Below are 12217 nucleotides of genomic sequence, written 5' to 3' on the forward strand. Positions count from 1 at the left end.
AGAAAGCCTTTGCAGACCTACTGTTTAAGACTGTAGAGAAGAGATGCCACCCAACCCTGTGCATATACTGTGTATCCACCCTCCCTCCCTCGGGACTCTGTCTTTGAACACAAATCTCTCCTTTCTAACAACCTGACTCTGCCTGTTGAGGTCCCTACTCTTTCAACGCTGTCTCTGAACTATACATACTTTGTTTAACCAACAAAAACATATTATGGACCTAATGCACCCTACAGAGAGCAAAGCTGTACACCTAGCTTAAGGGTTATTATTGATGTTAATGCAAAAGTTCAAAGGCCTTCCATTTAAAGTCTGAGCACATAATCCTTTTAACTTTAATAATGAGCTTATTTGTCCTTCTAACACACAACAGGCATGGGTCCATATTGATCTTATTTTGTCCTCCTTATACACAATAGGCATGGGTCCAGAGACATGGAATCATCTCTGCTGAAGCCCAAGTTCCACCTGGACCTGTGGGTCAGTTTCACCATCCAGAACTGGCTGCTGGACTTCGGGAGGCCCATTGTCATGGTGAGTGAAATCAAAATCAAAAGTATTATTGACTTGAATGGCAATGTCCGGTCTAGTGATTCTATTTATGTGGTAGACGACCCGACAGACCACAACTCAATTGGTTGTCGGAGGTTGTGCAGTAGCACTTTCATAACATGGCCTATTTCATCTTAAACGTCCAGACTGGTTCTAAAACAGTATGTGGTCACAATGAGTGGTTTATGGTAACTTTGACACAAAAAGTAACTACAGGTACCTAGTATCAAATGTCAAGTAGTGGTGCTTTTTTCAACAACACCCAAGAAACCACAGTAATTATCAGGTCATTATAACAATTACCATATTACCATGTCATGTCTGAGTATATTCAATGCTTATTACATGTCCCTGTGGTGTATAGTTTTCCCCTCCTCTAACTGATAAACTGTATATCTTCAGATCATCCTCCCTCTAGAGTGGTTCCCCCTGAACAGACCCAGTGCTGGGGACTACTTCCACATGGCTTACAACATCATCACACCCTTCCTGCTTCTCAAGGTAACCAATCATGGCACACAGAGACAGGGTGGTGTTTTTTAGACACACCATAGCGATACGTTTCAAAACTGATACGAAAATAAGTGTTTCTTGTTGGACAAGTCCGGGTAGTGCATTCCTATTCTAGTTAGTTTTCTTCCTCTTGGTGCCTAATGAACACAAGCCACGACAACCCAGTTGAATGCTACATGATGAGGGCACGCTGCTGTCCCTCCAACATTGGTTTCTCATCAGGCACTCTGGCAGGTTATAAGGGACACTTTGAAGGCATTGACATTAACTTGCTAAAGCAGATGCCAGCTCCACTCAGTCAGGCCAGTAACGGGAAGGTCAGACAGTCATTTACTCGTTTAATGGAACATCACTCTCTCTGTAGCCAATGTGAGTAAGACCTTTAAACAGGTCAACATTCACAAGGCCGCAGGGCCAGACGGATTACTAGGACGTGTACTCGGAGCATGCGCTGACCAACTGGTAAGGTAAGTGTCTTCACTGACATTTTCAAAAAGTTCCCTGACTGAGTCTGTAATACCTACATGTTTCAAGCACCATATTCCCTGTGCCCAAGAACGCTAAAGTGACTTGCCTAAATGACTACCGACCCGTAGCACTCATGTCTGTAGAAATGAAGTGCTTTGAAAGGCTGGTCATGGCTCAAATCAACACCCTCATCTGAGAAACCCTAGACCCACCCAAATTTGCATACCGCCCCAACAGATCCACATATGACACAATCTCTATTGCACTCCACATGGCCCTTTCCCACCTGGACAAAAGGAACACCTACGTGAGAATGCTGTTCATTGACTACAGCTAAGTGCTCAACACCATAGTGCCCTCAAAGCTCATCACTAAGCTAAGGACTCTGGGACTAAACACCTCCCTCTATAACTGGATCCTGGACTTCCTGACGGGCCACCCCCAGGAGGTAAGGGTAGGCAACAACACATCTGCCATGCTGATCCTCAACAAGGGCCACCTCAGGGATGCATGCTCAGTCCTGTACTCCCTGTTTACCCATGACTGTGTGGCCAAGAACGACTCCAACACCATCATTAAGTTTGCCGACGACACAACAGTGGTAGGCCTGATCGCCGACAATGATGAGACAGCCTATAGGGAGGAGGTCAGAAACCTGTCAGTGTGGTGCCAGATCAACAACCTCTCCCTCAATGTGATCAAGACAAAGGAGCTGATCTTGGACTATAGGAAAAGAAGGGCCGAGCACACCCCCATTCATATCAACGGGGCTGTAGTGGACCGGGTCAAGAGCTGGTGTCCACATCACCAGCAAACTATTATGGTCCAAACACACCAAGACAGTCATGAAGAGGGCAAGACAACGCCTATTCCCCCTCAGGAGGGCAAGACAACTATTCCCCCTCAGAAGATTTGGCATGGGTCCTCAGATCCTCAAAAAGTTCTACAGCTGCACAGTCGATAGCATCCTGGTTGCATCAACACCTGGTATGGCAATCGCTCGGCATCCGACTGCAAGGCGCTACAAAGTGTGGTGCGAACGGCCCAGTTCATCACTGGGGCCAAGCTTCCTGCCATCCAGGACCTCTATACCTGGCGGTGTCAGAGGAAGTCCCTAAAAATTGTCAAAGACTCCAGCCACCCCAGTCATAGACTGTTCTCTCTACTACCACACGGCAAGCGGTACTAGAGTGCCAAGTCTGGGACCAAAAATCTCCTGAATAGCTTCTAACCCCAAGCCATAAAACTGCTGAACACTTAATCAAATGGCTACTCTGACTATTTGCATTGACCCCCTTTTTTGTAACGCTGCTGCTACTCGCTGTTTATTATCTATGCATAGTCACTTTACCCCTACCTACATTACATGTATATACCTCAATTAACCCGTACCCCCGCACATTGACTTGGTACCGGTACCCCCTGTATATAGCCTTGTTATTGTTATTTTATTGTGTTACTTTTTTTTGCTTTAGTTTATAAAGCAAATCTTTTCTTACTCTGTATTGATGGTTAAAGGCTTGTAAGTAAGGATTTCACAGTAAGGTCTATACCTGTTGTATTCAACACATGAGACAAATACAATTTGATTTGTCCTGTCTCAGATGAAACCCATTCACACGTTGGACTGAGGGAGCTGAAAGATCATAGCTGTCAAGTTGAACAGAGAACATAACCTTTATGTCCCTGCTGGCCTGCCATCTCCCACTAACCACCTTTTGAAATTGTCTCCAGAAGGAATTTCACTGCCCAATTCTCTCCCATCCCTCTCTAGCTGATCGAGCGTAGCCCCAAGACCCTGCCCCACTCCGCCGTGTACCTGTGCATCATCACCTTTGTGATGGGCGCCAGCATCCACCTGGTGGGTGACTCCATTAACCATCGCCTCCTGTTGAGTGGCTACCAGCTCCATTTGTCTGTCAGAGAGAATCCCATCATCAAGAACCTCCAGCCTGCCTCTCTGGTACTCCACCATGACACCCTCTATACCTCTCTCATACTCAGGAGCACTTGTCTTGACCTGCGGGCAAGCTGGTTTTACTTACACCTTTACAACCAGTTTAAGGCTTATGTGGAATTATTATGTAATTTCAATCAGTTTTTCCAGGATGTTATTACAAGGTTGTAACAAAGTCATTTCATCCAGTTTTGACGTAAACCACTGGGTGGAGAAAATTAGTGTCCTCCCCACCCTTACCCCACACAATAACAAACCACTATCTGCCTACTACATTGTGCATAGTCAATAACACTGTGAAAGCTGAATGTAAAGCTGTGAAAGTCAAGGACTGCCATACTCCGCTGAATACTGTGATATTGCTATATTGCTATACTGATACTGTGTGTAACTTTTTACATTGTTTTTGCTTATTGGATAGGCTTCTTTTTGTATAAAGACCAAATATGAAATTGTAGTACTCATTAGCATGATTTGATTGGATTATATTTTGGTAATTGCAGAAATTCTAGACCTCTACTGTCCTCTTTTTCCCACAGATAGATTCATTTGAGCTACTTTACTATTATGATGAAAAGCTTGGCCATTCTATGTGGTAAGGAACACGTTTGCTCGAAACTACACTACCGTTCGAAAGTTTGGGGTCACTTAGAAATGTCCTTGTTTTTGAAAGAAAAGCACATTCTTTGTCCATTAAAATAACATCAAATTGATCAGAAATACAGTGTAGACATTGTTAATGTTGTAAATGACTATTGTAGCTGGAAACGGCAGATTGTTTTATGGAATATCTAAATAGGCGTACAGAGGCCCATTATCAGCAACCATCACTCCTGTGTTCCAATGGCACGTTGTGTTAGCTAATCCAAGTTTATCATTTTAAAAGGCTAATTGATCATTAGAAAACCCTTTTGAAATTGTTAGCACAGCTGAAAACTGTTGTCCTAATTAAAGAAGCAATACAACTGGCCTTCTTTAGACTAGTTGAGTATCTGGAATATCAGCATTTGTGGGTTCGATTACAGGCTCAAAATGGCTGGAAACAAATAACTTTCTTCTGAAACTCGTCAGTCTATTCTTGTTCTATTCCATGCGAGAAATTGCCAAGAAACTGAAAATCTTGTACAACGCTATGTACTACTCCCTTCACAGAACAGCGCAAACTGTCTCTAATCAGAATAGAAAGAGGAGTGAGAGGCCCCGGTGCACAACTGAGCAAGAGGACAAGTACATTAGAGTGTCGAGTTTGAGAAACAGACACCTCACAAGTCCTCAACTGGCAGCTTCATTAAATAGTACCCACAAAACACAAGTCTCAACGTCAACAGTGAAGAGGTGACTCCGGGATGCTGGTCGTATTCCTTAAGAAATCAGCCATTTCCAGCTACAATAGTCATTTACAACCTTAACAATGTCTACACTGTATTTCTGATCAATTTGATGTTATTTTAATGGACAAAGAATGTGCTTTTCTTTCAAAAACAAGGACATTTCTAAGTGATCCCAAACTTTTGAACAGTAGTGTATCTTTACTGTACTGTACTGAATGACTGAATCAGATGAAAAAAAGTAATTTCCCCTTGCCCATAGCTATACATAAATTTATACCATTCAAACTGTGAATGTCATATGAGATTACATCGACGTGAAGACTGTCATAAATACATTGACATGATGTGCAGTGTTTGCAGCTTACCAGCATTTTAATCACTTTCAATTGTTTAATCTTCCCTGGGAAAAACACAATTGAACATGATTGAAAATGTGCCATTTTTCCTTCTCTTCCACAGGTATGTTCCCTTCTTCCTCATCCTCTTCCTCTACTTCACTGGTTGCTTCACACACATCAAGGAGGAGAAGAGGATGCCGCTCGCTGCTTGGTTTCTTCTCGCTCCCAGCGCCGTCTACTATTGGTCAGCCTCTTTAGTGTCACATCATACCATCACAGCCTGTAATGCTAGAATGTTTGTTTTGTTTCTGTCCGAATCCACTGTGATTGAACACAATGACTTAGCCCTGGGCAAAGGGCAGGACACGTCAGTGTATCGTGTGTATGTGTGTTTTGAGGGAGGAAGGGAGGGAGCGAAGGAACTAAGGCTGCACTGTACGTTCTGATTCCAATGGACTCTTGTCCATTATTCACCACAGCAAAACTGACTCCCTGAGACTTGCCCTCTATCTGTAGAGTTCTTCATGGGCTGCGTTCACAAGGTCACACAGGTTTACAGAGTTACAGTATTTCCCTTCAGAGGTCTCCTTAATGCTACTAAAATGTAACATGCTGGAAGAGTTATCAGGTCAAATTAAAAGCACTGAAAGTTTTTAGGCAACATTTTGAATTCCTTTTTATCCTTCATTTCAACTGTATGGGATGGTTTCGCAGTCACAGATCATGCCTAGTCCTCGACTAAAAAGCAAGCTCAGTGGAGAATCTCTATTGAAAGTACTTTTTAGTGCAAGGCTTAATATGTGTTGGGGAAACCTCCCCTATGTGAGAATATGAAATGTAGGAGTTGACAGGAAAGGATTTCATCCATTGTTTTCAAAGTGGTTTGATACTTTGTGTCCATTCCAATGAACAAGGCAAAGAGAAAGTATGGCCCAATCCCAAATCAACCTGTAGACTTGTGGAGATCTGAGAGGATTTGACTGGTGTAAGCAATATACTAATAGATCCGCCTTGTACTCTGATAGGATAGGTGGAAATGTCCCCATGCTTATATCAATTAAATACTCTCAGATCTCTACAAGTGCATTGATCTTAGAGTATAGGTGTCAATTGAGACAGATACCAAAAAAGGCAGCAGCATAAGACCTCCATTTCCCTCAAGTGTTCTGCATAGGTACCTTGACTGCGTCATGTTCAAGGCGCCAAACGGATGAAAACTGTAACAGGGAGGGACTTAAGTAACCCAATTTTTGTTTTCCATTACATGCACTAAATGAACACAGCTCTACTCTGTACAGGTACCTGATCACAGAGGGCCAGATCTTCATCCTCTTCATCTTCACCTTCTTCGCCATGACGGCCACAGTGATGCACCAGAAACGTAAAGGCTTTGTCCCCGATAGCAATGGGCTCTTCCTGCTCTACAGGTATAATAATAATACTGTTTCCTACATTGTTTGTTCCTTTAAGAATATTTGGGGTGGTTTCGTGGACACAGATTAAGCCTACTCCTAGGCTAAAAACCATGGACTAGGACTAGGATTAATCTGTGTCTGGGAAACCACCCCTTTATTTAAAGTGAATTGAGACCTGAGCAAAATGCATTTTAAAATAAACTTGACTTGACAGTTTCTCCATCGCCCTGGGTCTGGTCAGCGTCTGGGTGGCTTGTCTCTGGAGCGACCAGGTCCTCCGCAAGAAATACCGCGGGGTCATCTACATACCGGAGCCTTGGGCCTTCTACACTCTGCACATCAGAGACAAGGGGGCATCAGCTTGAGCAAGGCGAATTGCAGAATCGGTAATCTTGATCACATAATGAGTAGCTACTTTGGATGCAGGTGCACAGCAGAGCCAATCAGCGTGTTGGATGGAATCAGTTTGAGCAAGCGAGGCACAGAATCACTCATCTTGATCACCCATAATATAATGAGTAGCTATCTGGGATGCGAGGTGATTTGTAGATTTTTCCCATTCCGACTGCAATGCAGTCGATCTCCAACACGCACAATCACTAGCTGCTCAAATGACTCACTCTAGTCATGTGTGCTGGGAGGAAAAGAAAGAGGGATAGAGCACGAGTTTACCTACTATGCAACAAAAATACAAAAGTAAGAGATGTTGAGAGGTACTGTACTCTTGGGACTGTGTCAAGAACTTGAATTATCTCTGAAGTGAAGTAACTTTTTTTTTTTTTTTAAAGGTTTAAGTTACCTAAGATAAATTAACTTGATTGCGTATGCAGATACAGATATGCAATTCCTCCATTGCTTATTTGTACAGAGAAGTGGTGTGGTGTAATCAATGCAAGCCCTGTTGATTGTGTCATACGTCTCAGAACAGTAGAAAGAACTGAGCCAGCACCATCTGGCAACACTGAATGGAGACTGGAGAAACTGAATGTATGATTCTCCTGGGATTCCTGCAGAGATGCTTTTTGATCACACACACTCACCAGGGTTGGGGTCAATTCCATTTTGGGGTCAATGCCATTTCCAGTCAATTCAGGAAGTACACTGATTTTCCTTGTTGAAAAGCTACAGAATAGAATTGACCCACACTCTGTCACTCACTCTATGCCCGTTATCAGGATTGAAAAGATCATTATAGTTTTATCAATGTTCAGAAGCAGATTTTATGTAGTTCCTTGGATGATATGAAGTCATCTTAGCTTTTATTATGATGTGCACCACCAACACTGTGAGGAAATTTTAGCTGACAATGTTTTATTATGGCTTGACTAATATAAAATGTTTACCTTGATCTTTTCCACCTTGTTTCATACTGTGTGCTTGTAGAATGTAAAGGTACACTCAGCTAAATGACAGCACCAGAGTTGAGCGAGATGCAATACTTTGCTCTCACTGTCACACACAGTATCTGCGCACGTGCACGGGTTCAGTTCACACTGTTCACAATGTGGTAGCCTGGGCACCAAAACAGCCGAAGTTGAGCCTCATCACTTTTAGTTGTTTGCAGAAATTGACCCACTATGCTGTTTAATTTCTGCATCTACATCATATCGCTGAGTCTACCTTTAATAGAGGAAAATATTGCCTAATTATTTTCCTATATTCCAATGTATATATTCTATACTGTCCTTGTCCAAACTGTTGTTGTAGCCTATATAAAGCCATAAATATTGAATTATGTTTAGTTTGTGTTGTATGCTCACTCACACAAGTACAGATTGTAAGGTCTGAAATGTCCCAATGCGGCAACCTCAAACTGTTAGACATAGCTGTTATTATAACCTGGGTGGTTTGAGCCCTGAATGCTGATTGGCTGACAGCTGTGGTATATCAGAGCGTATACCACGGTTATGACAAAACATTTATGTTTACTGCTCTACATTGGTAACCAGTTTATAATAGCAATAAGGCAACTCGGGTGTTTGTGGAATATGGCTAATATACCACGGCTAAGGGCTGTATCCAGGCACTCTAAGTTGCGCTTAAGAACAGCCCTTAGCCGCGGTATATTGGCCATATACCACACCCCCTCAGGCCTTATTGTTTAATTATAGCCCAACGGCCGCAAGATGGCGGTACTGTATTATTCCTTTTACGTTGTTTGTCATCTTATCTCCGAATTGAATGTGCACAGCCGGCAATACACTCATTTCCCCCATGAACCGGCTCGTAAATAAAGCATCCACCATTCAGGCTACAATGGCATCAGTTTCCTCCTTAAATCAATTTAATGGCTCGTCAATGGAAAGAAACAGAAAATATGCATACTGTCTTAATAAAACACAATTTTCCACCACTATGCTAGAGTGGCTAATGCTACAACGGGATGTTGCTTACCACATTCAGCCAATCATGTTGAAGCAGTCTGTTTTCACCCCTGGTCTGTTTAAAAAATAAAGGTGGTGCTTACTAGTCAGAAGTTGGATCAAAGATAAACATTTATATGGATCTTATTCATGTTTTTTTATCTACAATTATATTAAATTAGAAATTGATTTTAACATCTTTGTCCGTATTTGAAAAGACAATCAAGTCCTCCTTCAGAACACATTCAGCAAACTGGGAAAAACATTTGATGGGCATTTCAGTTTTCCCCAACAAAATTGTTACACTTAAGATTCTAATTCGCAAGTATACAACGACACAGCTAAAATATAATTTGACAGTTCTGTTTTGCCTTTTAGTCAGTATACTTTCAGTAGGTTAATTGTACATTACTTATACTCTCATACTTACTTTCAAGGCAAAGACCCCACAAGAAGTAACATCTTGTTGGCATGGGTGAGGAAGGTACCACACGCCCATCTGGAGATATTACACCCCTTCTCTCTCAGGAATGATCTGAACATATATGTTAATAAAAGTACAACATTTTGAAAAACTTCCTTGATTACAATATAGAGATTAATCACAGAGGGGAATCTGAGAATACAGGGATTCCAGCAGGGTGTGAGTTGAAGTAGTCAAATCTGGAGCTGACAAGGCTCTGACTTAGCATATTGGGGGATGGTGTGTAGTGTGGGGGAAGAAGCAGAACATTCAGGTTAGGGCTGGAATGTAAATGACATGTGATCATCTTGGATTATCTAACATCTGAGAATGGACAGGCATTCCCTCGAATGAAGAGCATCTTCGTCTTGCTGATTATGTGCTGTCATCCAGGTGGAAATGTCACCTGCATATCTGATGTAGGAAAAGAGATAAATTGAGTGTCCTGTGATTATGTTTATGTATATGTACATGTGTGTGTGTGTGTGTGTGTGGGGGGGGGGGGGGGGGGGGGGGGGGGGGGGGGTACAGTGGTTTGCGAAAGTATTCACCCCCCTTGGCATTTTTCCTATTTTGTTGCCTTACAACCTGGAATGAAAATAGATTTTTGGGGGGTTTGTATCATTTGATTTAAACATGCCTACCACTTTGAAGATGCAAAATAAAAAAAATTGTGAAACAAACAAGAAATAAGACCAAAGAAATGAAAACTTGAGCATGCATAACTATTCACCCCCCCCCAAAGTCAATACTTTGTAGAGCCACCTTACAGCTGCAAGTCTCTTGGGGTATGTCTCTATAAGCTTGGCACTGGGATTTTTGCCCATTATTCAAGGAAAAACTTCTCCAGCTCCTTCAAGTTGGATGGGTTCCGTTGGTGTACAGCAATCTTTAAGTCATACCACAGATTCTCAAATGGATTGAGGTCTGAGCTTTGACTAGGCCATTCCAAGATATTTAAATGTTTCCCCTTAAACCACTCAAGTGTTGCTTTAGCAGTATGCTTAGGGTCATTTGTCCTGCTGGAAGGTGAACCTTCGTCCCAGTCTCAAATCTCCGGAAGACTGAAACAGGATTCCCTCAAGAATTTGCCTGTATTAATCCCAATCCATCATTCCTTCAATTCTGACCAGTTTCCCAGTCCCTGCCAATGAAAAACATCCCCACAGCATGATGCTGCCACCACCATGCTTCACTGTGGGGATGGTGTTCTCGGGGTGATGAGAGGTGTTGGGTTTGCACCAGACATAGCGTTTTCCTTGATGGCCCAAAAGCTCGATTTTAGTCTCATCTGACCAGAGTACCTTCTTCCATATGTTTGGGGAGTCTCCCACATGCCTTTTGGTGAACACCAAACATGTTTGCTTATTTTTTTCTGGACACTCTTCCGTAAAGCCCAGCTCTGTGGAGTGTACGGCCAAAAGTAGTCCTATGGACAGATACTCCAATCTTCGCTGTGGAGCTTTACAGCTCCTTCAGGGTTATCTTTGGTCTCTTTGCTGCCTCTCTGATTAATGCCCTCCTTGCCCGGTCTGTGAGTTTTGGTGGGCGGCCCTCTCTTGGCAGATTTGTTGCGGTGCCATATTCTTTCCATTTTGAAATAAATGGTGCTCCGTGGGATGTTCAAAGTTTCAGATGTTTTATTTTTATAACCCAGCCCTGATCTGTACCTCTCTACAACTTTGTCTCTGACCTGTTTGGAGAGCTCCTTGGTCATCATAGTGCCGCTTGCTTGGTGGTGCCCCTTGCTTAGTGGTGTTGCAGACTCTGGGGCCTTTCAGAACAGGTGTATATATACTGAGATCATGTGACAGATCATGTGACACTTAAATAAAGTCCACCCGTGTGCAATCTAACTAATTATGTGACTTCTGAAGGTAATTGGTTGCACCAGATCTTATTTAGGGGCTTCATAGCAAAAGGGGTGAATACATATGCACGCACCACTTTTCATTTCACTTCACCAATTTTGACTATTTTGTGTATGTCTATTACATGAAATCCAAATAAAAATCAATTTAAATTACAGATTGTAATGCAACAAAATAGGAAAAACGCCAAGGGGGGAACACTTTTATATATATATATCTTGGTATATTTTTTTCAATTATTATTATTGTGTTTTGTGGATGAGGGGTGGGGGGTGGGGGGAGGTTGATGGGGATAGTGGAGGTGATGGGGGTGTCCTATTGAGGGCAAAGGGACCTATAAGGAGATTCTTCATGGAGGCACATTCAGTCATAGTTTTGTTTATTATAAATGTGTTTATATTTTACTTTTTTTCCTATTATTATTATAACAGTTTACTGTAATTATGGATATATGCACTCTTGTTGACTCAAATTTTGTGGCTTGAGTTGACTTATATATAGATATTTCTTTTTCAACCAGAGTACAATTTTTTATTTATTATTATTTTATTTTTTATTATTACTGTACCTACATTCTTAAATTAAAACAGATAAAGTGTAATTTAAAGGAAAAATCGTAAGAGGGAAAAGCACGATGGGATGGTGGATTGAGGGATAAGGTAGAGAGAGCAGTAGAGGGCTCTAAAAACTATTATTGCTGAAATAACCACTTCCTTTTGTGACTAGAGTAGAATACTTAATGTGGCACACATCAGAGGGCATGATAGGTCACCAAAATTATTCTGAAGTGTGTCAGGCCTTGCAGTCCTAAAATAGAAGGGGTGGGGGGGGGGGGGGGGGGGGGGGGGGGGGGGGGGGGGGGGGGGGGGGGGGGTGTAATATCGGCAGGCAAGAAAATGGCCTTGCCGAACACCCCCCCCCCCCCCCCCCCCCCCCCTCTAATTTC

The 12217-nt window shown here is 42.4% G+C and overlaps 1 protein-coding gene across 1 annotated transcript; it reads left to right on the forward strand.

Moving 5' to 3' along the window:
* Positions 1–435: 435 nt before the first annotated feature.
* cln6b (CLN6 transmembrane ER protein b) lies at positions 436–6939 on the forward strand. Its single transcript, XM_039017986.1, has 7 exons — positions 436–534; positions 955–1053; positions 3308–3496; positions 4030–4085; positions 5281–5403; positions 6458–6586; positions 6789–6939. The coding sequence occupies exons 1-7, from the start codon at positions 436–438 to the stop codon at positions 6937–6939; spliced, it is 846 nt and encodes a 281-aa protein (XP_038873914.1).
* The last annotated feature ends 5278 nt before the right edge of the window (positions 6940–12217 follow it).

The sequence above is a fragment of the Salvelinus namaycush genome, chromosome 21 (genome assembly GCF_016432855.1).
Source record: "Salvelinus namaycush isolate Seneca chromosome 21, SaNama_1.0, whole genome shotgun sequence".
NCBI lineage: Eukaryota > Metazoa > Chordata > Actinopteri > Salmoniformes > Salmonidae > Salvelinus > Salvelinus namaycush.

Bases quoted from the DNA above. Each gene is read 5' to 3' on its own strand.
- cln6b (XM_039017986.1), top strand. From the start codon at position 436: ATGGAATCATCTCTGCTGAAGCCCAAGTTCCACCTGGACCTGTGGGTC. The intron at 535-954 runs GTGAGTGAAATC...GTATATCTTCAG, and splicing joins TCGGGAGGCCCATTGTCATG to ATCATCCTCCCTCTAGAGTG. The intron at 3,497-4,029 runs GTACTCCACCAT...TTTTTCCCACAG, and splicing joins ACCTCCAGCCTGCCTCTCTG to ATAGATTCATTTGAGCTACT.